The following is a 15,504-nucleotide window of genomic DNA, read 5'->3' as shown; positions in this document are numbered from 1 at the left end:
ATCCTCCTGTGGGAGATGCTTCTGCCTGCAGCCGCCTCCGCTTCTCTTGTGTCACAGCAGCTGTGCACTGGCACTGGTTCCCTTCCTCCCCCAGCTCCTCCTCTGCAGAGCCAGGGGTGGAGCCCAGGCATTGCCCCTCTGCTGCTCTGCACCTGACACATGGAGAGGAGCAGGGCAATGGAGGAGCAGGTTTCAGACCACTCACAGCTGTGCATGGCGGGCGTGGGGCTTGCACTGCAGTGCCTCAACATAACAGTGGATGAGGATAATATGCTTCCGGGTGCTCTGCAGCTGATCCAGCAACTCAGGCCAGACTGGGACCCCCAGCATATCCAGACCAAGGTACCCTTAGCATGCGTCATCTGCTAAGTACACAGGGTATATGCTCTATGTGTGCCCAATGCTCTCCTCGCACACACCTGCACCAGTGACACGCGTGCACACACACATAGCCAAGTGCCCACAGACCCCAGGATATTCCTGTATACTGTGGGAAGGGATGTGAGCTCTCTCTATACAGACCCGATGACACCCCCTGTATACCGTAGAAAGGGATGCGAGCCCTGTGTACCATAGACATCATGATGCTCTCTTATGCAGTAGGAAGGAATGAAGTTAAGAGTTTCAGGGGGCTTTGCTGACAGGGCTCTGCCTTAAGATTTGGGTTTAAACACACAGCTGACTCCAGTCCTGGTTTTTATAGTTACACAATGCAAGGTTCCACATTAGGACTCAGGAAAAGGATTTAGGTGTCAGCGTTGGAATCTTCTGCTCAATGTGCAGCAGCAGCAGCAGCCAAGAAAGCAAATAAAATGCTCGGGATTATTAGGAAAGGAATGGAGAATAAAACAGAGAATATCCTAACGCCTCTGTATCACTGCATGGTGAGACCTCATCTTGAGTATTGTGTGCAGTTCTGGTCACCTCAGCTCAAGAAAGATACAGCAGAATTAGAAAAGGTACAGAGAAGGGCGACCAAGATGATAAAGGGGATGGAACAGCTCCCCTATGAGGAAAGGCTGAAGAGGTTAGGATTCCTCAGCTTGGAGAAGAGACGGCTGAGGGGGGATAGGATAGAAGTCTATAAAATAATGAGTGACAGGGAACGAGTAAACGCTAATCGGTTCTTTACTCTTTCTAAAAGTACAAAGACCAGGGGGACACACAATAAAGTTACTTGGTGATACACTTAAGACAAAAAGGAGAAAATATTGTTTTTACTCAACCCATAATTAAACTCTGTTATTAATTGCCAGAGATATGGTGAAAGCTGTTAGTGTAACTGCGTTTAAAAAAGGTTTGGATAAGTTCCTGGAAGAAAAGTCCATAAACCATTATTAAGGTGGAGTTGGAATCTATTGATCTTAGGAATCCTGCCAGGTTTTTGTGACCTGGATTGCCCATAGGCTTGATGGACCTTTGCTCTGACCCAGTAAGGCAATTCTTATGTTCTCACTGTGAACAAAGAACCTGGGACCAGAAGTTCGGGGTTCATGTCCTTCTTTTGTGCCAGTGTTGAGTACCCCAGAATTACTGCTTTCCTTAGGAGCCAGGCTCAGCTCTGCTAGAAGCCTATACCACAGCAATGTGTCCCCAAGGCTGGGCAGTGCATGGCAGCGTTGCCACCTGGCTCCATGTCCCAAGGAATGAGTAATCCAGTCCTGGCTTTACCCCATTACAGCTCTGAAGGTTAGAACTACAATTCCCTGCATGCAAAGGGGTAAAGCCCAGGACTGGATTAGCCTGTTTGTTATGATATGGGAAGGCAGGGGGATGTAACAGGAGCAGGGAGAGGGGGAGCCTGCAGGGCAGTTTTGGCCCTGCACTTACACTTCCTGATTGGCTTTTTTGTTCAGTCTCAGTTTTACCCCATCACATACCGTACTTACTAACTGGAGAGAGTAAAGCAAAGGTCAGCAGCCTGGAAGGGATAAGAGCCTGCGTTACTTGCATCTATAGCTGCTGCATTCATCACATGGCAAAGGGGCAGAAGGTCAGACTGCAAGGTCTGACCTCTTTACCATGCACTCGATCAGACCACTGTCAATGCCAGGGTCAATCTGGGCTGTACCACAGGATCCTGCCCCAGTCCTCCAGAGGATCAGAGTTCTAATCTAGCTCATGACAAACAAGACAAGAAGTCTGAATCAAGTCTGCAGAGGAAGGGTCACAGCAAAACTCTGGTTCATGTCATCCGGTCAGCAGGAAAGGCAGCTTTGCCAATCTACCTGAGTCCTACCCTTGTTTTCACAAGGAGCTCGTTCTGAGATGTTTGCAAGATATCAATGAAAGCCCCTCCCCCCCAGGACTGTCATCCATCTGATGCTTCATCACAGATGTCTGGAATCTTCCAGCTAAAGGATCATGTTTATATACCCTAGGGTGGCCTGCTGCCAAGCTAGCTGAATGTCCTATCTCCTATCCCGAGTAGACGGACGCATTTATCATACTACTCACCATACAAGAAAAGAACGCAGGAGCTCTGCTAACAGCAACACACTCTGTGACACAACACAAAATCCTAAAAAAAACCACAGGTAGGAATCCTGCTGTACCAAAACAGCAGACGGGGTGTGCAAGCCAAAAAAATGGCGTTTCCACCTGAATTCCATTTCAAAAACAAAGACGAAAAACATTATGAAGTTTTTATTCAAAAAACTATATGAAACTATATATTTTATTTATTTACAGCAATTTCTTATCCACCCAATTGCCAGACATCTGTTCTGGACAGCTTACAATTTCACATACACAAATCAGAAACATACCAAAATAACAATTAAAAAAACCCTCTACACTCTCCCAAAGGCTCCCATAACCGATGAGCTTCACCTGTTTCTCACATAAGCGGATCCCTAAACAGCACTGACGGCCAGGACTCACACCTACAAAAAGGCAGCACTGCAAATCTTACACTGGACCCTAGAACCCCAGAGCAGCCCCTGTTGGGATGAAAGAACCAGCTGAAGTGCTACAGATTCCTACACAGAAACTGCAGGCTAGCAGAATCCCTCATCTCAGTCACAAATGCAGAACAGAGACAGACCCTCGCTAAATACAGAGACCCTGATCACAGACTACAAATATGAGGACAAAATCTGAACTGGAGACCCCAAGGAGTTGGACTCTGCATGCAGTGCACAGAAATGCATCTCCTCCTGTACCATGCAAAATCCATTTCCCACCACTCCGAAACTGGGCAGGATCCTGCCACCAGGCAGGGAGAGTAAGATCAGCACCAGAACCTGAGACTCAGGCTCTTTCTGGGCCATGCACTTTTATTTATTATGTTGGCAACACATGGACAAATGATCAGGGCAAGAAGTTGTTTGAATCTTGGACTCCCTCCCAGTATAATAGCAGTTAATAAGCACTGCGACAATGTCTCTTATGCACATTTATTTATTTATTTATTATATTTGATTTCTCACCTTTCTGTCACTAAATCTCAAGGTTGAGTTCAAAACAAAATATCAGGGCAGATAAAAACTGCAAAGCCAATCTCCCCTTGGAGGGGAGGAGAAGGGCTGGATCCAGGGTGAGAGAGAGAACACTGATATGTCCCAGTACCAGTGCCCAGCCTATACACGCATCCACAATCTCCCCTTGGAGGGGAGGAGAAGGGCTGGATCCAGGGTGAGAGAGAGAACACTGCTATGTCCCAATACCAGCGCCCAGCCTATACACGCATCCACAATATTCCCTTGGAGGGGAGGAGAAGGGCTGGATGCAGGGTGAGAGAGAGAACACTGCTATGTCCCAATACCAGCGCCCAGCCTATACACGCATCCACAATATTCCCTTGGAGGGGAGGAGAAGGGCTGGATCCAGGGTGAGAGAGAGAACACTGCTATGTCCCAGTACCAGCGCCCAGCCTATACACGCATCCACAATATTCCCTTGGAGGGGAGGAGAAGGGCTGGATCCAGGGTGAGAGAGAGAACACTGCTATGTCCCAGTACCAGCGCCCAGCCTATACACGCATCCACAATATTCCCTTGGAGGGGAGGAGAAGGGCTGGATCCAGGGTGAGAGAGAGAACACTGCTATGTCCCAGTACCAGCGCCCAGCCTATACACGCATCCACAATATTCCCTTGGAGGGGAGGAGAAGGGCTGGATGCAGGGTGAGAGAGAGAACACTGCTATGTCCCAGTACCAGCGCCCAGCCTATACACGCATCCACAATATTCCCTTGGAGGGGAGGAGAAGGGCTGGATCCAGGGTGAGAGAGAGAACACTGCGATGTCCCAGTACCAGCGCCCAGCCTATACACGCATCCACAATATTCCCTTGGAGGGGAGGAGAAGGGCTGGATGCAGGGTGAGAGAGAGAACACTGCTATGTCCCAGTACCAGCGCCCAGCCTATACACGCATCCACAATATTCCCTTGGAGGGGAGGAGAAGGGCTGGATCCAGGGTGAGAGAGAGAACACTGCTATGTCCCAGTACCAGCGCCCAGCCTATACACGCATCCACAATATTCCCTTGGAGGGGAGGAGAAGGGCTGGATGCAGGGTGAGAGAGAGAACACTGCTATGTCCCAGTACCAGCGCCCAGCCTATACACGCATCCACAATATTCCCTTGGAGGGGAGGAGAAGGGCTGGATCCAGGGTGAGAGAGAGAACACTGCTATGTCCCAGTACCAGCGCCCAGCCTATACACGCATCCACAATATTCCCTTGGAGGGGAGGAGAAGGGCTGGATGCAGGGTGAGAGAGAGAACACTGCTATGTCCCAGTACCAGCGCCCAGCCTATACACGCATCCACAATATTCCCTTGGAGGGGAGGAGAAGGGCTGGATGCAGGGTGAGAGAGAGAACACTGCTATGTCCCAGTACCAGCGCCCAGCCTATACACGCATCCACAATATTTTGTGCGCAGAAAACATCAAAGAGAAGAAGGGAGAGAATGTCTGGGGGGGAGCATAGGAAGGAGGGGAAGACAGCACTGACAATTTTCAGCAGGGTGCCATTTGCTGTAGAGCCAGCCCTGACCCTGGCCAAGCTCCCCTCCTGCTGCACACTCTCCTGGATCTTCAGGTTTACCTTCACTTCCCTATTGCTAAGGACCTTCTGTGCCTCCACCACTTCCAAAAATGTGTATAATGTAAGTGTTGTCTCTTATGCTATAAGAGGTGCTGTACTAGCGGTGCGATTCGTTTCTGTAGCACTGCTCAATGTACGCAGCACTGTAGAAAAACCCATGAAAGTGCTGGAAGGAGCAGTGAGGTGTGTGGAGGACTTGACATGAAACCCTTGCATTGGAGAAGGTGTGTGGTGGGGGGAGGGGGTTAAGATGCATCTTCTTCTCCTCAGTTTGCAAACTTCCCTCACCCCTGTTTTGCAGCTCTTTTCTGAAGGTATGACCAATAAGCTCTTGGCTTGTTACCTGGATGAACAGATGGAGGATGCATTGCTCATCCGCATCTATGGGAACAAGACCGAGCTGTTCGTAGACCATGAGAGCGAGGTGAAGAATTTCCTACTGCTACAGGCCCATGGGTGTGCCCCCAAACTGTACTGCACCTTTACTAATGGCCTGTGCTATGAGTTCATACAAGGCATGGCCCTGGGGCCTGAGCACGTCCGGGAGTCACACATCTTCAGGTGAGAACAGGGGCAGGGGCAGGGCGAGGGACAGGGCATCCAAGGCAGGACTGACACTCTATCATCTCACTTCCTGCAGGCTGATAGCACAAGAATTGGCTCGAATCCACAGTATTCCTGCTCCCAATGGCCATCGCCCCAAAGCCAGCCTCTGGCACAAGCTTCACAAGTACTTGAGTTGCATCGCAAGTGAATACTCAGCTCTGAACGAGGACAGTCCCAGGTAAGGGACACTGTGGGGTAGCCCTGGAGGCCAGAGTAGATATCTCACTGATCCTGGAGGCTGGAAGAGGGAAGCAGATCCCACTGTGCATGCCTGACCCAAGCTCAGAGGCTGGTGGCATGGAAGGGCGTCAGCTGATATTTCCTCTTTTCTACAGGCTCCCTCAGGAAGTACCAAATCTGCAGGTGCTAGAAGAGGAAGTAGCCTGGATGGAAGAGCAGCTGTCCAGACTCAACTCTCCTGTAGTGCTTTGCCACAATGACCTTCTATGCAAGAATATGATTTACAACCAGAAGAAAGGTTGGTGGAAGCTGCTTCCTCCAGAGGGAACCTGCCATGGCTAAGCCTCATAAGGGCACGTCAAGTAAGGGGGCAATTAGGACACAGGCTACTGGCCAAGTTGCCCTCTTCCAGGAGGGAGGTTTTCCTGATGCATTCTGGTACCTGCAGTTTGATTTCAATGGGTTGAATTGGGGACTACAAATCCCACCAAGCACCTGGATGTAGATTAAAAAGCCAGGACTGGCCAGAAGGCCTCCCTCCTGGAAATGGGTAACTGGATGCCGTTGTACAGCATCATCTCATAATAATTCCTCCCCTCCCTCTGGATTAGCCCATAAGAAATGGCAGCTCTGTAACTGTGCATCTGAGAGCGGCCCTGCTCCGGCCGAGTGCGGTGACCTCTGACCTCTCTCTCTCTGCCTCCTGCAGGCTACGTGCGGTTCATAGACTATGAGTTTATGGATTATAACTATCAAGCATTCGATATTGGGAGCCACTTCAATGAGTTTGCAGGTGAGTGACGGTTTCTTCCTCATCTTACTTGCCTCTCCTGGTCTCCATTGCCCCTTATCACCATTGCCTTGTTTCTAGGAGTGTGTGAGGTGGACTATAGCCTGTTCCCCAGCACAGAGCTGCAGCTGCAGTGGCTCCGGTATTACCTGCAGACCTACAAACAGCTGAGACAGGAGGGAGGCGAGGTGACTAACTCAGAGCTAGCAGCGCTCTACGTCCAAGTGAACTTGTTTGCCTTGGTAAGTGTGGGATCTGCTTCCCGGACCCAAGGGGTTCCCCCCTTCCTCAGTGCAGAAATGGATCCCAGTTCTCGCCCTGTTCCATTGGCTCTAGCATCTGCACCTCAGATCTGCTACTGGAATATGTCCCCTGCTGATAGTGCTCCCTGCCCCATGCACCCTCTCCGTGGGTCACCTGCATCGAGCACTGTCTAGCAACCTTTCCCTCAAAGAACAGATACTTCGGCATTCTCGCCCCCAGATAATTCCAGGAATGTGGTTAATGAATGTACATCAGTGGGTCATGGCCTAACATGGCTCGAGCTGGCTTTTGGCTGCATGGTGCAACAGGAAAAGATTATTTCACATCCCAGGAAAGACTTATTCTCAGCTTCCTGCTCTTTCCCCCCCTACAGGCTGCACACTTCTTCTGGGGATTCTGGGCTTTGATTCAAGCTAAATATTCAAAAATCCACTTTAATTTCACCAGGTAAGTGAATCCTTGGAAGGCTTCTGCATTTCTTGGGGGATATGGGACTGGAAATCCAGAGCAGTTTTAAGATCTCCTCACCTGCAGAGATCTGGCCCCCTCCCACCCAGAACCGCACTACGGTTGCAGCAGTCCTGACGAGATGCCAGAACGAGGAAGGACCTGGAATGGGAAACCCACTTTCAGCCTTTGTATTACACATAAGACGAATGGCATTACTGCTGCCTTTTTGTGTCTCTATTCCAGGCTAGGCCAGCTTTAAACGATTCTCTAAACGTTTCCATGCCAGGGGAGCGGCCTTAGCTCTTCCTCAATGCATTCACTTCACTTAAACAGGTCTCGCTCCGTTTCATTATCAGCATTTAGAGAGCACTGCAAGGTGTATCCATAAGAGACATCCCTGCTGTCTCGTCAAGCCCAATGCATGCTTGGGAGGGTTCAAGGGAAAGGTGTAAAGTCTGGAGCTGGTCTAAGTGAAGTCAGGGACATTTTATCTAAGTGGGTAAAAGCAAGGAGTGGAGTCGCTTGATGAAATGTATTCAAAGGCAGCCTCCTGCCCACACGTGCACCTCCCCTGGAAAATGCAGGGGCCGAGCTTTGCCTCTGCTCTCCAGGCCTGGAGAGCTGGGCTCTGCGCCTCTCAGCACGGGTTAGAGAGAAGCAGCATGAAACCAGAGAAACTCCTTTCTCCCCTCCCCAAACTGCTAAAAAAGAAAGCTTCCTGGTGCCATTGCCTGGGACAAGGCTGGACTCCCATAGGAAACAAACCAACCAGCTCTGTGCTGTGCCAGCGCCTGCAGCCTGTTTCTCACCCCCTCTCCCTCTCCCTCTCTCTTTCCCAGGTACGCAGCTGTAAGGTTTAAACAGTATTTCCAGATGAAACCAAAGGTGCTGGCGCTGGCTTCTGAAACTCAGCCTCTCTGCCAGCAGCTTCCCGAGATGCTCCTTCCTCCCCCCTCCCACATTGAGCTGGGAAAGGATGCCTGAGCTGATATCCTGGGCTGGGAACAGCACTACGTCTGGAGCACTACTCCACCTACCCAGCACTGTGCAAAGAAGACAGGAGACAAGAGCTTAGAAGCTAATCAAGGCAGACAGCCCGGGGAACGTCATTTATTAAGGAAATGGTTAAAATCAATAAGACTGTGAACAGGATAATCGGGGCTTAAGATCCAAACGCAGCCAGGGTTTTGCATAAGGCCAAAGAGCAGCCATGAACATCAACTCAGAAAGACTCTTCCAAGCCTAAAAGCAGGGAGTGGGGAGCTGAGGAAGAAGAGAAGGGCACAGATAAGAATGAGGACCAAGCTGGGGAGGAGGGGTGTGTGGAGAGATAAGAGCGATTGCTCTTGTAGGTGTGTAAGAGGACCTTGGACTGTATGAGGAAACAGATAAGCAGCCAATGTCATGACTTGAAAAGAGGAGGTATAGGGGGGTAGTGAGTTTGGCAAAAGATAAGTCAGGCAGCTGAATTTAAGGAGAGATTGTAGCAACAGAGAAACATGATGGAAGAAAAAGACCATACAGCCTATCTAATCTGCTCATCCAAACCCGCTGCGCAGCTCTACAATCTCTCTCAGAGATCCTCTGGGTTTAACCTGTGCTTTCTGGAATTCAGATCCTGTCCTTGTCTCCACCACCGCCACTGGGAGGCCGTTTCATGCACCCACCACCCTCTCTGGAAAGAAATATTGCCTAAGGTTACTCCTGAGCTACCTCCTTTTATCCTCGTTCTAGATCCTCCTTTCCATTGAAAGAGGCTCAGCTCCTGTGCATGGAAGGTCTCTATCATATCTCCCCTATCTCTCCTTTCCTCTAGGGAGTACATGTTTAGATCTTTAAGTCCTTCCCCATATGCTTTAGAACAAAGACCACTGACCATTTTAGTGACCTCCCTCTGGACCGGCTCCGTCCTGTTTCTATCCTTTTGAAGGTGGGGTCTCCAGAATTGTACTCAGTATTCCCAGTGAGGTCTCACCAGGGACCTGTACAGGGGCAGTGTCCCCTCCCTTTTCTGCTGACCCTTCCTCTCCCTGTGCACCCAAGCATCTTTCTGGCTTTTACCCTCACTTTATCCAGCTGTTTGGCCACCTTAAGATCATCAGATACAATCACCCCCAGATCCCGCTCTTTCACCTCCAAAGCTGCCCCTTTCCCTTGGGTTTTTCCATCCTAAATGCATTACTCTGCATTTTATACAGTAGTTTGGCTGCTGCATTAGTCCACTTGAATGCAGAGAAATAAAGATTAACAAATCAGATGAGACCTTTGTATTGCACTAACAATATATGTTTTGCCTTGCTTTCTAGACCTAATGCTCTATTCTTTAGGACAGAATAGGGTGACATTAACAGGAAATACAGAGCAGTGCAGCTGCCCTAAGTGAACCATAAAAGGCTTTCCAGTGATAAAAGGAAGGGGCAGGTGCAGGGGTGGTGGGGGGGTTAATGGGCGATCAGAAGGTGACCTGCAGGTACATTTTATGGCTCATAATGTGATAAGAAACCTCAGTCTTTTCTTAAGTCCGACCTTGTCAGTTCCCCAGTGTCTGATCATTTTCTCTTCAACACTCCTTTATTTGTTTGACCTCATTAAGTCATCGTACCTGTGGATGTATTATATGTTCATCATGTGGTTTGGAACCATGGGATATAAAATGGCTAAATAAGTAAATAACAGGCAGATTCAGTAAAGTCCGCGGGAGAGCGGACGAACGCCCGCTCTCCCGGTGCGCGCGATGCAGTATTCAAATTAGGTGGCGTGGTAGAAACGGGGAAAAGGAGGCGCTAGGGACACTAGCGCGTCCCTAGCGCATCCTTTTGACCTGGAGCGGCGGCTGTCAGCGGGTTTGACAGCCGACGCTCAATTTTGCCGGCGTCGGTTCTCAAGCCCGCTGACAGCCACGGGCTTGGAAATCGGACGCCGGCAAAATTGAGCGTCCGGTTTTCGGCCCAACAGCCGTGGGCCAAATTCAAATTTTTTATTTATTTATTTTTTTTTACTTTTTTTACTCTTTGGGACCTCCGACTTAATATCGCCATGATATTAAGTCGGAGGGTGCACAGAAAAGCAGTTTTTACTGCTTTTCTGTGCACTTTCCCAGTGCTGGAAGAAATTAGCGCCGACCTTTGGGTCGGCGCTAATTTCTGAAAGTAAAATGTGCGGCCTGGCTGCACATTTTGCTTTCTGAATCGTGTGCGCATACCTAATAGGGCCCTCACTGAGGGCGCTATTAGGTGCCGCAGGTTCTGTACTGTATCGGCCTGTAAATAAATCGGTCCTGCATTCCTGGATTGTGTTCCATTTTCCTTTCATTATCCTGATCATAAGGCCCTGGATGCTGTGGTCTGATTCAGAAAGGAGCTCCCCCACAGCGGTGCCAGCCTGGGCTTACCCGTGGTGAGTCAGCAAACCACCACCACCTCCACTTCACCTCCTCTAGCCCTCTCCTTTCATCCTATCACTGGGAGTCCTTTTATAATTCACTGCTCTTCAATTCCCGCCTGAAGATTAGCTGATTAGCTCTCAATAGCTGCTCCAATAAAAAGGTTTCATCTTATAAATATGTTAACCTTTTATTCCTCTGCATTTCTTAGCAAGAAATCATAGCTGCCAGGCTCTAGCCCATTCCTTGAGCTTTCTAAATCCCTCTTCAGGTTTTCTACACCTTCCTGCCTGTCTATCCCGCTGCAGATTTTGGTATAATCCATAAAAAGACAAACCTTCCCCAATAGTCCTTCTACAATGACGCTCCCGAAAACATTGACTAGAACCGGAGCAAGGCCTGATCCCTGGGGCACCGCAGTAGTAATGTCCTCCTCCTCCTCCTCCTCAGCGTGCACTCCATTTACCTCCAACTCAGTCACCTTAGGGCCCACACTGAGGGTGCTCAGTTTATTTGTAAGTCGAACCGTGTTAAAGACTTTACTGAAATCCAAGTACACTACATCTAAACACTCTCCCCTGATTTATCTCTCTAGTCACCTAAGCAAAGAAATTGATTAGATTCTGGATTTGACAAGAACTACTTCTGGTAAAACCATGCTGCCTCAGACCCTGTAATCTACTGAATCCCCAAAACTGCACTATCCTGTTTAAGGAGCGACTCCATTACTTTGCCCACCACAGAGGTCAGGCTAACCAGCCAGCTCCTCCATACTTCCACTTTTGTGAAGGGGAACCACATCTGCCCATCTCCAGTCCTGGCATGGAAAAGGTCACCAGATTCCCTCAGATGTAACCCATCCAACCCCATCACCTTATCTACTTTAAGTTTAGTTACCTTCTCATGAACACACTGTTCTGAAAATCAGTTGAGGTTTATCTCACTTTCAGTCCTATTTGTGTTCATTTTATATGGTCTTATTCCTGGCCCTTACACAGTGAACACCAAACAGAAATATTTAATAAGCATTTTTTCTGGGAGCCGTCAGATGGAGAGAAAAGAGTGGGACATCTACCTGTTTCCACCTGGACGGACTATTGAAGAAAAACATCTTTTTTCCCTCGGAACAGCTGCGGGACTTGGCTTCCTAGACCTGGAAGGAGGTTGTCTGGTGACATCAACGGGGAGCGTCTGCTGCTTTAAAACAAGCGGCAGACGCATAGGAGCTCTGGGAGCCGGACGGAGAGAAAAGTGTGGGACATCTACCTGTTTCCACCTGGACGGACTATTGAAGAAAAACATCTTTTTTTCCCTTGGAACAGCTGCGGGACTTGGCTTCCTAGACCCGGAAGGAGGTCATCTGGTGACGTCAACAGGGAGCATCTGCTGCTTTAAAACAAGCAGCTGATGGTGCACCGCCGCCGTCGGCGTGCTGCCTAAGCTGCGTGCTCCGTAAGGGGCGCGCAGCTTGGTCCAGCTTAGGCCGGAAGGCCAACTGCGCTTTTCTCCCTGGATTGGAGTTCCCACGGATTTTCTCAAACTCCAATAATTTGCTTTTGGATTACAGAAGAGTGAGTAAAAACCCTGATTTGTTGCATTTATTTTCTGATTGATTAATATACCACATACTAAACGAAAGGGTAAAATCAGGCAGGAAGCCTCAACCCCTGCGAGATCAAACCCTATACAAACAATGTTAATGGGTTTTTACCCACTATCAGGAAATTCGACCCCGGAAAGGCCCGTTATAGCGGTAGGCGAGGAGCAAGCGTCTCCACTATTGGGTGAAGTCAGTCTCAGTCTCGGGGCTCCAACAATTACAGCTCCGCCCAAGAGTACTGTAGTTACTAATGAATCAGGTTCACCCAATATACAGACTGCGTTTCTTGTAGCGAGCCCGAGTGAGGAGGTTCATGGTATGAAAGTACCTTCAAGTGGGGTAGGAGGTGGTGACCTCATACCCCAAATGGGGAAGCAAAAAGTCGGAGAGATGTTAGCGGAAACCGATGGAAGATCCAAAGAACTTGGAGAAAAGGCCCTTTTCCCGGTCTCAGGGATTAATGTTAGACAAGAGCTAGAAGAGATGTTGTGTTTATCCTCCACTCTGGTTGCTAGGCCTGGAAACCCAAAACAAGTGTCTTTAGAAATGTTATGGCAAGCTAGAACAGCTTTGGAAAGTAATATTGTTAACTTAAATGTAAACATAAAAGAAATGCAAAATGTTTTGTTGAACATAAACCCTTTAGTTACTAATAACGATGTAACATTGGTGAAAGTAGAGGAAGAGTTAGCTTTGATTAAGAATGTTCAGACAAGTATAACAAAGGGGGAAAATATAATGGCCAGGAAAGTTGAAAGTTTAGAAAATTCTGTTCGTTATTCCAATCTTAGATTTGTCAACTTCCCTAGATGTAAATTAATATCTCCTAGAGAACAGCTGAAAAATTATTTTATTTAAAATTTGTCTTTACCATCAGAAAATCTCCCCCTGATAACTAATGCCTTTTTTATAGGAGAGAGTAATCAAGTTATGAACATAGATCGAGAACCTCAGGAAACAACATTGAATGTTACAGAATTAATAGAAACTTCGTATAGTGCCCAGATAGAGAGTAGGGGTACTCTTAAGGTAACATTTTCTCTATCTTCTGCTAGAGATAAAGTTCTTCAACTTTTTATGTTACATAGAACCTCCCTCTATCTGGGCCAAAAGATCTGGGTTTATCCGGATGTAGCTAAGGAAACCCAACTTAGAAGGAAAAGGTTCATAACATTGGCAAATCTTGCTAAAACTTTTGGATTCCAAGTTATTATAAGGTTTCCATGTAAATGCATAATGTGGGTGGGTGGAGGGTAAAAAGTGCATATATTATGACCCTGAATATTTAGAAAAGTTCTTGGAAGAGCGGAGAACCCAAAGAGAAGAGGAGAGGGCCCCAAACCAAGAGTACTGTTGGAATTATTAAATAAATTCTGAAAATACTTCTGTAATATTAGGGTTAAGGATGAATCCCTTTTGTTAAATACTTGCTTATTAAGGCTCCCAATATCTGTTTAGTAACTGGAACTAGGTGACTGTATTAAGGAATTGATTATTAATTATATATATACAGTGATGTATGTTTAAGAACCTGCTTCCTTAAAAATAATTTTCATTGTATGAATATTATATATACAATTTAATTTACTTTGTAAATTAAAAAATGATAAATAAAAAAAAAAAGCATTTTTGCTTTACCCTCATCAGCTTCTTTGTATTCCTCCTGTCCACTTTTGCACTTCCTTCCATCTCTAGCATATCTAAAAAAAGGACTTCTCCACCCCTATTATCTGCTATTTTTTTCCATTGGAATCTTTGCATTCCTGACTACTTTCTCAGCTTCCCATAGCTTTTCCAGATATTGTCACCTGTCTTCCATGTTATGAACGCTAACGTCTTCTCTCTTACCTTTTCAGCTACTACGTCAGAGCACCATAGCACAGAGGCAGGCAATTCCAGTCCTCAAACCAGGCAGGTTTTCAGGATGCATGCAAATCTATTTCATGCATATTCATTAGGGATATCCTGAAAAGCCGACTGGTTTTCAGTCCTCGAGGACTGGAATTGCCCATCTCTGCCATTGCAGACTCTTTTTCCTCTAGAAGACACCATAGCCAGGATGTCCCAATCAATATCTGGTAGATTAAAATCCCCTAGCAATAGCAGCAGCAAACCTGTGAATATCCTCTATTAAATCTCTATCCATCTCCTGTGGCTAGGCTGGAGCTCTGTATATTATACCAACAGAAAAAGGTGTCCCATTCCCTCATTCCAGATTAACCTACAGTGCCTCCTCTTTACCTCCGTTGCTTTAATATTTATATATATTATCAGCAGCAGCAATTTTATCACCCATTTTATCATAAATTATGCCCAAAGCAGTTTATAACAACAAAAACACTCTCATGGAAACCCATGTGAATTTAGAAATACACAATAAAACTAATCGTATATAGTGCCCCTCCTCCCCTGCCCTTCCGGAACAGATCCAAGCCCAATAACACTAATCCTATATAGTCCCCCTCCTCCCCTGCCCTTCCGGAACAGATCCTAGCCCAATAACACTAATCCTATATAGTGCCCCTCCTCCCCTGCCCTTCCGGAACAGATCCAAGCCCAATAACACTAATCCTATATAGTGTCCCTCCTCCCCTGCCCTTCCGGAACAGATCCAAGCCCAATAACACTAATCCTATATAGTGCCCCTCCTCCCCTGCCCTTCCGGAACAGATCCAAGCCCAATAACACTAATCCTATATAGTGCCCCTCCTCCCCTGCCGTTCCGGAACAGATCCAAGCCCAATAACACTAATCCTATATAGTCCCCCTCCTCCCCTGCCCTTCCGGAACAGATCCTAGCCCAATAACACTAATCCTATATAGTGCCCCTCCTCCCCTGCCCTTCCGGAACAGATCCAAGCCCAATAACACTAATCCTATATAGTGCCCCTCCTCCCCTGCCCTTCCGGAACAGATCCAAGCCCAATAACACTAATCCTATATAGTCCCCCTCCTCCCCTGCCCAATAACACTAATCCTATATAGTGCCCCTCCTCCCCTGCCCAATAACACTAATCCTATATTGTGCCCCTCCTCCCCTGCCCTTCCGGAACAGATCCAAGCCCAATAACACTAATCCTATATAGTGCCCCTCCTCCCCTGCCCAATAACACTAATCCTATATAGTGCCCCTCCTCCCCTGCCCAATAACACTAATCCTTTATAGTGCCCCTCCTCCCCT

At 47.7% G+C, this 15,504-nt stretch overlaps 1 protein-coding gene across 1 annotated transcript; it reads left to right on the top strand.

Moving 5' to 3' along the window:
* The first annotated feature begins 152 nt into the window (after positions 1-152).
* ETNK2 (ethanolamine kinase 2) lies at positions 153-9,373 on the top strand. Its single transcript, XM_029573909.1, has 8 exons — positions 153-342; positions 5,353-5,612; positions 5,692-5,835; positions 5,993-6,135; positions 6,547-6,630; positions 6,709-6,869; positions 7,265-7,338; positions 8,181-9,373. The coding sequence occupies exons 1-8, from the start codon at positions 160-162 to the stop codon at positions 8,323-8,325; spliced, it is 1,194 nt and encodes a 397-aa protein (XP_029429769.1). The 5' UTR covers positions 153-159; the 3' UTR covers positions 8,326-9,373.
* Positions 9,374-15,504: the final 6,131 nt, after the last annotated feature.

This window comes from Rhinatrema bivittatum, chromosome 12 (assembly GCF_901001135.1).
Source record: "Rhinatrema bivittatum chromosome 12, aRhiBiv1.1, whole genome shotgun sequence".
Taxonomy (NCBI): Eukaryota; Metazoa; Chordata; class Amphibia; order Gymnophiona; family Rhinatrematidae; genus Rhinatrema; species Rhinatrema bivittatum.
The sequence above is the reverse complement of the archived record's forward strand: the minus strand, read 5'-3'. Positions and strand labels throughout refer to the sequence as shown.